The sequence below is a fragment of the Hypanus sabinus genome, chromosome 2 (assembly GCF_030144855.1).
Source record: "Hypanus sabinus isolate sHypSab1 chromosome 2, sHypSab1.hap1, whole genome shotgun sequence".
NCBI classification, from domain to species: Eukaryota; Metazoa; Chordata; class Chondrichthyes; order Myliobatiformes; family Dasyatidae; genus Hypanus; species Hypanus sabinus.
The window spans coordinates 6,152,567-6,162,322 of record NC_082707.1 but is presented as its reverse complement, the minus strand read 5'-3'; the positions used below and the strand labels follow the sequence as shown (position 1 = coordinate 6,162,322).

At 42.0% G+C, this 9,756-nt stretch overlaps 1 protein-coding gene across 1 annotated transcript; it reads right to left on the bottom strand.

The window, feature by feature from the left end:
* Nucleotides 1-629: 629 nt before the first annotated feature.
* LOC132390632 (deleted in malignant brain tumors 1 protein-like) lies at nt 630-7,403 on the bottom strand. The gene is made up of 5 exons (XM_059963230.1): nt 7,118-7,403; nt 3,138-3,452; nt 1,564-1,878; nt 1,351-1,490; nt 630-710 (listed from the first exon to the last, which is right to left on the bottom strand). The coding sequence occupies exons 1-5, from the start codon at nt 7,401-7,403 to the stop codon at nt 630-632; spliced, it is 1,137 nt and encodes a 378-aa protein (XP_059819213.1).
* Nucleotides 7,404-9,756: the final 2,353 nt, after the last annotated feature.

Here is a 9,756-nt window from a genome sequence, read left to right as displayed (position 1 = left end):
TCCAGGAAAAATGTCAAGAGCAGCACAGCGACCTCTTTATGACCTTCGTCGGTCTGACCAAGGCATTTGATACGGTCAGCAGAGATAGCTTATGGAAGATAATGGAGAAGTTTGGCTGCCCTAGCAGGTTCATTACAATTTTTTGGCAGTTCCACGATAGCATGATGGCGAAAGTTTTAGATGACGGTGACGAGTCAGAAAGCTTCCCAGTAACGAACGGTGTGAAGCAAGGACGCGTTCTCGCCCCTATACTCTTTAGCAGGATCTTCTCTGCTATGCTGAATGAAGACTTCCGCGATTGTCAGGATGGTATACACGTCAGATACAGGAATGGCGGAGGGCTATTCAACCGGTGTCTACAGGCTGTTACAAAGTTAAAGGAGACTGTCGTCAGAGACCTCTTATTCGCTGATGATTGCCCCCTAAACGCCAGCACAGAACAGAAGAAGCAGCGAGAAATGGGCTGCTTCTCACGAGCCTGTGACAACATTGGACTTACAATCAGCACCAAAAATATCCGTGTTATTTACCAGCATGCACCCGGAAAGCCTTACAAGGAACCAAACATCACTGTAAAGGGGTAAAAGCTACTGGCAGTAGACAGCTTTACTTATCGGGGCGGTACTCTATTACGAGCGGTGAATGAGGACGCAGAGATCAGCAACAGAATTGCCAAAGCCAGTGCCGCGTTTGGGAGACTCCGAGAACGCCTGGGAGCGGAGAGGACTCAGCCTTACCACTAGGCTGAAGGTCTACCGAGCAGTGGTTCTCACCACCCTCCTCTATGCCAGCGTGACATGGACTGTCTATAGCAGACACGATAAACAGCTCAACGACTTCCATTTGAGCTGCCTCCGCAGACTTCTCCACGTACGATGGCAGGACAAAGTCCCAGACACAGAGGTCCTGGAGCGGGCTGGCACTCACAGCGTCCACACCCTCCTACAGAAAGCCCAAGCCAGATGGGCTGGCCACGTCGTTTGGAGTCTGACATTCGACTATCAAAACAGCTGTTGTATGGAGAGCTGAGGCAGGGCAAGCGCTCAGTTGGACGGCAGAAGAAACGTTTCCAATACTGCCTCAAAGTGTCCCTCAACGACCACAATATCAATCCCAGTAACTGGGAATCGCTTGCTCTGGACCGCCCAACCTGGTGGAGCAGGACCACTAAAGGAGCGTATGCAGCTGAAATCAGACGCAGCGCAGAGTCTCAGAGGAAACGCGCCGTGCGCAAGGCTTGAGCTACCTCCACTTCCACTGCAGCACCTTCCCTCATGTGTCCCACTTGCGGGCCAGATTTCAGGGCCCGCATTTGCTTCACCAGTTACCTCCGGACCCACAGTCACAAACCCTCCACATGACAGAAGTCGTGGTAGTCTTCCACTCCGAAGGACGAACAACAGCAACATAATTACCGTAATCATGGCGAAATGAGTCGACTACTTTATTCATCTTGACCCAGTCAACTCGGTGCTTCGGCGGCCGAAATTCTGTAAAACAAATTGCCGTCATCATTTGAGTGATACGTTCCAAATATACGTCATTAGGTTTGCAGATAATTACCTGAACAAATGATCCCGACATCCTCTTGGTGTCTGCAGTTGTGTTGACCCCAATTTGAAGATGGGCATTGCCATAAAAGTGAATCTTCAAAACGACATCTAATGTCATCCAACCAGATCGGTCCAGTGCCCTCTCCAAATGTGTCTTTGTCTACGACTGATATTGCCGAGCTGCAGTTGAGCTGGGAGCAAACGACTTGTGCATTCTCAATGCCGAATGAATCAGAGCAGACTGTTCCCCAAGTTCCGTTAAAGAAAACCTCAAGTCTGCCCTGGCAGGGATTCGTCCCATTAACCAACCTTATGTCCCTATGTTCTGAAAGAAAAAAAAATAATAAAGACATTGCCTTAATTTCCAACATAACAGAGGATTTAAATGTGATCTCTTTCTCTCTCTCTCCCTCTCTCTCTCTCTCTCTCTCTCTCTCTCTCTCTCTCTCTCTCTCTCTCTCTCTCTCTCTCTCTCTCTCTCTCTCTCTCTCTCTCTCTCTCTCTCTCTCTCTCTCTCTCTCTCTCTCTCTCTCTCTCTCTCCCTCCCTCCTTCTCTTTGCCTGCTGCACTCGACAATAGTTTTTCCAGCATAGAGGACATCTTCGAAAGAAATGATTTATAAGGCAGATAGCTATGATGCTTCAAAGTTTTGATCTTTAAGGATCAATTTTCCCCCGAGCACTATCAGACGTTCGTAGGGACAATGAACCCATAAACTCTTCCTCAATATTTTTCCACTTTTGTCTCTTTGTTTTACAACTCATTGAAGTTAAGTTACAAATTCATGTACATATATAATTCTTAACGTAATTTGTTTTTTTCTTTAATATTTTAAGCATTCCAATGTACTCATAACGCAAAAAGAAAACCAAGATAAACGACATATGCCCAAGTCGTTGAGCATAATTTTTATTCTGATTCTCAAATAGCCTTTTGATATGTACACTTAACATATGTTGGCATCCTGATGACATTCTATGAACTTCAATTTCGATAGGAGTAGCAGTGTTACAGAAGTGTGTCAATGTCAAAATTGAGGAGGATCGAAGACATAAACCTTAACTGCATAGTTTTTTTTGCTGTATAAATTGTGACTTGTTCTGTATTCATCATTGAGTCTGCAAAATTTTACAAATGATTGTTTTTTCAATTAACTGAAAGGGAAATTACAGTAAGCACAGTATGGATCATCCTAAAACGGGTTATCCATAGGTAAGGAAGGATTAAGTTTGTATGTGGCCACTCTGTTGAAATCGCTAGCTATGTGTATGAAACTGCTGTGCATGAAACACTCACGCAAGAGCTTGATCCGTTGAGGCAATCTGGATAGGGTCCAGATCAATATTCGCTCACAATATGTATATATATATAACTATCGATTAGCATACAGCCATTTCCTAACGTCAGAAAAGGTGCGTTGCCTATTCACTGATAAACAACTGTACATTTTATGACCCTGCAATTGCTCTGCTCCATAATATGAAATCCAATGATGAACATGGCCCGTCATCTTCTTCACATGCATGTCGGAGTTTGGCCTTCAACTGTTGTGATACCTTATGTATGTATGAAGTCATTCCTTACCCGAACAGATAACTCCAGCATCTTCTTTGTGAATGCAATCGTTGTCACCCCATCTTCTCGACAGACATTTCCACAAGGCTGATTTATTCGTTGAACAGTTCAGGTTATCCATCCAAATAGGACCAGCACCTTGGCCAAACCAACTGGAAACAGTGGCATTAACAGCAAACCCACAATTCATTTCTTTGCATACAACATGAGCATCTGTTAAATCCCACCCGTCATCGCATACGGTCCCCCACGATCCATTGTAATAAACTTCTACCCTTCCAGCACAACGACTTCCGCCATTCACCAGCCTTACGGAAATATCATCTGCAACACGAAATAATATGAATTAAATGATTTCAAAACATCTTTATTAACGCTTCCAATCATGCAGCCTGAACAGATAGTTATCATGTGCATCATCATATACAGTCGAAAAAGATTGGTTGTTGATAATAGGAAAGGGGGATATGCTATTGAAGCTTGGATTCATTAGAGCTGTGGCTTCGGCCAATTGCGTTCTTCACATTCAGAAAGGCGTTGTATGCAGCAGAAAATAACGTAAACTTTAACCGTGTCGTATCTAAATGAAATCTATGTAGCGCTTCGGATCTGAATTATCTGAAGGGATATTTAAATATCTGAAGAGTCTTTTTAGCAGTACTCTACGGCAGGTAATAAAGTAGGCAGAAGTCAGCATCGTTTCTTTAAGGGGAACCCTATCATGACAATTCTGTTGGATTTATTTGAAGTAATATCGGGCGATATATATATATATATATATATATATATATATATATAAAGCAAAATCAGTAGATGTAGTTTACCGCGATTTCCAGAGTGCGCCACATGAGGCCATTAAACAAAATAAGAACACATGATATTTCAAGAAATAGTCTCTCATGGAAAGAGGATTAACGGAATTTCAGGACGGAAAATGTGGCAACACAAATGATCGGGTGGTGCTCCACAGAGTCGGTGTTGGAACCTCCTGTTTCCACCTTTTTCTTTTAATGATTCGAATGTCCGAATTGATGGCTTTATGGACAATACAAAGCTTTTGAGTGGGCTGGTTGTTTTCACGAAGCAGAAGTCTGCTAAATTATTTAGTCAGATTAGAACTGACAAAGAAGTGGAAGGTGGAATACGGGGTGAGGCTGAGTATGGTGATGCACTGAGATGGAAGGAATAGAGGCTTACAGTATTCTCTAAACGAGTAGAAAATTAACCACAGGGGGTGCAAAAGGACCAGTGAATTCTCATTCAGAATTCCTTGAGGTTATATAGTAGTTGGAATCCATTGTATGGTAGAAAACTGAAATGCTGAAATTCATTTCCGGATGAAAAGAATATAAAAGCACGAATGTAATGCTGATACTTTTTAAGACACTTGTTCCAAACAAGGGATAATGTGAGCCGTTCTCTGCCTCTTATACAAGAAAAGATATAGCAACTTTTCAGAAAGCCCAGAGGAATTTCACAAGTGTGATCCCAGGATGCTCTGGACCTGGACTAGTGGGCGATTCGGATGTTGTACATTCATAAATATCCATCGAATATTGAAAGGATAAGATAGAGTGGAGGTGGCGAGCATGTCTCCGACAGTAGGAAGCTTTCAGACCAGAGGGCACATCCTCCGAATAGAGCATCATGCACTTTGAGCTGAGATGAGGACAGAGGTTAAGGGGAAGGTGGAAAGTTTGACGAGTAGCTAAGCGGTTTGTCTATTAGGCTGAGTAGTGATGTGTGGAATAACTGAGGAGCAGCTGCTAGAGATAAAACGATTTATGGTGTAGGGGCCATGGCAATGGAGCTATAAGCACAACACTATTGTAGATCGGAGCGTCCGAAGTCAGAGATCTGTTCTGATCTTTCCTGTCAAAAATTTGTATGCTCTTCCCGCAACCACATGTGTTTCAGCAGGGGGTTCAGGCTTCCTCCCACAGTCCAAAGTCGTATGCTTAGGATATTAATTGGTCCTTGTAAGTTGTCCTGGAATTCAACTAGCGTTAAGTACTGTAAGTGAGACTTTGGGTGGTGCAGATCGTGGGCCCAAAGTGTATTTTCCGCGCTATACCTATAAATAAATAAATACATAAATTGACAGATAAATAAACACATAATTAAATATTCAAACAGATGGATGCACTTATAGATAAATAAATGAAGAAATAGATAAATAATGCAGTTTTCCGCTTTAAGTTTGGTATATCTTTCCACGTGTCTCCGGAAACGCTGAAAATATCCAAAGTTTATGTTTTATTCCACATTTTCAACAATGTCAGATGATCGGCAATAGTCTTAATCACTGTAATATGCACCGTCATTGTACAATGTCGGAGTGCTCTGTGAATTTTATGAAGGAGTAAAAGTTCTTACCAGAACAAAATACGCCAACGTCATCACCGATAGTTAAGTTGTCGGGTTGTGTGAAATTGCAGTTCCAAAGGTTGGGTTCACTCCCATTGCAACTGACATTGTTCATCAACACATTTCCTTTCCCGATTCCATACTTCCAGTGCTTGTACATATTTACTGCGGAGCCACAGTTCAACTGTCTGCATACCACATCTGCCTCTTTGAAATCCCACAGAGTATCAGTTGCTCTGCCCCAGACACCTCTGTGATAAACCTCCACTCGGCCATCGCATCGGCCCTCTCCACCAGCTAGTCGCAACTGCCAGTGGTCCTCTGTAAAATTACAATTGTTTATTCCGTATAACTTAAGGTTTCAATTCAGCAATTTGTGAAAAAAAAAATGTTCACCTTACTGGGTATACGTTGGCCGAAATTAATCAATTAGAAGCATTTGCAAATATTCTATAGAGTCGATTTCGGAAAGCAACATATCTAATAGTTTTCCTGTACATCAATCCAATGATCTTAAAATTATTATCCTTCCTTTAGTAATTTCGGCCTGGTGGTGCGGGTCATATTTGTCTGTGCATTGTGTCGATACTTCTTGTCATCTTGGTTGCTAATTATGGCATCTTGCTACATGCATAATGTAGGGATTATTTATGAGTTATATTGGATATGAAGAGCTGCAGATGCGTAGCGGGGATTACGACGGTATTATAGCTGGGGGTATGGCGGTTCGCAGTTCAATATGGACATTATCTTTCAGGTGTTTGTATGTTTTGACTATGGAACACTTGCACTCCCTCCAGTTCTTCTCCCGTATCCTCGAATAGTCCAAAGACGTATTTGTTGGAAGCTAAATTGGTCATTGCAGATTGTACTGAGATTAGGCTATCAATTAGAAGTGATTAATGGCTGTGTGACAGAGAGTATCGGAAGCGTGCAGTAACTCTAAATAAATTAATACATCAGTAAAAACAAACCAAACTAACGAATGAATAAAATAAATGATGCAGCAAGAAGCAGGTGTATGTCAACTATCGATGTTCTGGTGAGATATTATAGCCTAATGTCTTGGAACTGGTTCGAAGCATGGAACATGTCATAAGACCATAATGCACTCTATTTTGTTTAGGGCATTGATAATACGACGATTAATTCTGCAGGGTCGAGATGTATTCACCTGTTACTTTCATTTGGATTTTAGCGTCAATCTTTCTTTAACTCGTTCCAACAATGTACTTATATTAAAGGCGCAGAGCTTCCCTTATTATGCTTTACCTGCCGCTTCATAAATTCGAATTAAAATTATCATAGCACGTCACGTGGCTGTAATATAATTCCCACTAACGTTCTTTAAACAATGTTATTTATATACTGATACGAATTAAAAATTACTGCATTGGCCAAACTTCAAACTGGAAATCTCTCTCTCTTGTTAAGAGGCCGAATTGAATTTCTGTATGACAATTTGTAATATATAATATTTTCTTCGCTGGCATACCAACAGAGGAGGTGCGAAAAATCTGGACAATTTTAAACTGAAGATTTTCAACAAAAACTTTTCTACATTTAAAACTAAAACGCATACGTTTTCAAGCATGCATGTTACTGAAAGGTGAATCACCTACCAGAGCAGATCACACTGGCGTCCCGATCGTGCGTGCACTGATGTTGTCCCCATGATGCAATGAGGCATTCATTCAACCGCATCTCATTGCCACGACATTCGTTTACGTCATTCCATATCATTCCGGTACCCTGACCAAAGAATGCTCCAACAGGCGCTGATAAGGCTTTTCCACAATGGAGATGATTGCAGACGACGGCCGCGTCCTTCAAATCCCAGTAAGCATCGCAGACTGTTCCCCAGGTTTCTCCCCGTAGCACTTCCACTCTACCTGAACAGGCGTTCATGCCACCAACCAGTCGCGGCCCTTTTTGACCTTATGTGTAGTAACAACAACAACAATCATTTTTGACAATGTCAAACTTTTTTTAAGCCTGCAAACTTTTTTAACCAAAAGAAAAGGGAGAGAAACCAAAAGAAATGGGAAAGATATTATTATTTTTTTTTTTGCATCTGTATTTTCTCAGAAAACTGGAATGGAGTCTGTCGAAACAAGGCAAACAAGTAGGGAGATCATGGAACTTACACAGATGAAAGAGGAGGAGATGATTGCTGTCTTGCGGGAAATCAGAGTAGATAAATCCCCAGGACATGACAGGTTATTCCCTCGGACCGTGAAGGAGACTGGTGTTGAAATTGTAGGGGCCCTGGCAGAAATATTTAAACTGTCCATATCCACGGGTCAGGTGCCGGATAATTGGAGGATAGCTCATGTAGATCCATTGTTTAAAAAAAAGGATCAAAAAGTAAGCCGGAAAATTATAGGCCGGTAAATATGACATCTGTAGTAGGTAATTTATTGGAAGGAATGATAAGAGATAGGATCTACAAGTATTTGGACAGGCAGGGACTTATTAGCAAAAAGTCAGCATGGCTTTGGGCTAGGTAGGTCATGTATAACCAATCTATTAGTGTTTTTCGAGGAAGTTATCTTGAAAGTGGATGAAGGGAATGCAGTGGATGTTGTATACAAGGACTTCAGTAAGACCTTTGACAAAGTCCCGCATGGGAGATTAGTTAGGAAAATTCAGTCGCTAGGTATACATGGAGAGGTAGTATATTGGATTAGACATTGGCTCAATGGAAGAAGCCAGAGAGTGGTATTGAAGGATTGCTACTCTGAGTGGAGGCCTGTGACTAGTGGTGCACCACAGGGTCCATTGCTGGGTCCATTGCTATTTGTCATGTATATTAATGATCTGGATGATAAAGTGGCAAGCTGGATCTATAAATTTGCTGATGATACAATGATTGGAGGTGTAGTGGACAGAGACGAATATTTTCAAAGTTCTCACAGCGATTTGGACCAGTTGGTCGTATAGCCTGAAAAATGGCAGATGGAGTTTAATGCGGACAAGTGCGAGGTATTGCATGTCGGAATATCAAACCAGGGTAGAATATACAAGGTAAATGGCAGGACACTGATGAGTGCAGTAGAACAGAGGGATATGGGAGTACAGATACATACTTCCCGAAAAGCGGCGTCAAAAGCAGATACGGTTGGAAAGAACGCTTTTGGTACATTGGCCTTTATAAATCAAAGTATTGAGTATAAGAGTTGGAATGTAATGGTGAGGTTGGATAAGACATTGGTGAGACCGAATTTGGAGTATTGTGTCCAGTTTTGATCAGCTAATTATAGGAAGGAGAATAATAAGATTGAAGGAATGCAGAGAATGTTTACAAAGATATTGCCGGGACATGAGAAAAAGAGTTACAGAGAAAGGTTGAATAGGTTAGGAATTTATTCCCTGGAGCGTAGAATAATGAGCGGTGATTTAATAGAGGTGTATAAAATTATGATGGGTATAGATAGAGTGAATCCAAGCAGGCTTTTTCCACTGAAGCGGGGGGGGGGGTGTAAAGGTCATTCGTTAAGTGTGAAGGGGGGGAAGTTTAAAGGGAACATTAGTGGGGGCTTCTTTACACAGAGAGCGGTGGAAGTGTGGAATGAGCTCCCAGATGAAGTGGTGAATGCGGGCTCACTTTTGACAACATTTGAGAACATTTGAGAACATTTTGGACAGGTATATGGATGAGAGGGGTTTGGAGGGATATGGACCAGGTGCACGTCAGTGGGACTGGGCAGAAAAATGGTGCAGCACAGCCTGTTTCTCTGCTGTAATGTTCTATGGTTCTATGGCTCGAAAAATATCAGGCTCCACCCGTCCTGCTCGTTGACTGTTTTTGATGCCCGCGTCAGGGAGAGGGTGACGTAGTATCCAGGCCGGAGGAAGCCGACTCCAAAGCAGTTACTTCCCCCAAGACGTAAAGCTGCTGGATACCTCTACACATCCAATCACCAATAGAAATGATTTTAAACAATTTTGAACTTGAACTTCAGAACTAATATTTCTACATCGTCTTATGATGAGTTCAACCTCAAATAAGTTTTGCACTTCTCGAATGCATTCATGAAGAACAACATACAACAGTGCAAACGTAAGCAAAAGATGATACTGTGAAATACAAGAGAAAGGTGAACAAGACAATTCATGATGCCTGATTGTTATGAAGAACGGGACTTCGAGCGCTCCAGGTGGTAGTTTGTAAATAGATAAAAATCAAAACTGTTCAACTACCGCTTAAACTGTAATAGAATCAGAAAATCCGGAAAATCCACAGCAGGCAAGCTTCTGA

Bases quoted from the DNA above. Each gene is read 5' to 3' on its own strand.
- LOC132390632 (XM_059963230.1), bottom strand. From the start codon at position 7,403: ATGAACGCCTGTTCAGGTAGAGTGGAAGTGCTACGGGGAGAAACCTGG. The intron at 3,453-7,117 runs GTAGGTGATTCA...TTCGTGTTGCAG, and splicing joins CGCCAGTGTGATCTGCTCTG to ATGATATTTCCGTAAGGCTG. The intron at 1,879-3,137 runs GTAAGGAATGAC...TTTTTCTTTCAG, and splicing joins TGCTGGAGTTATCTGTTCGG to AACATAGGGACATAAGGTTG.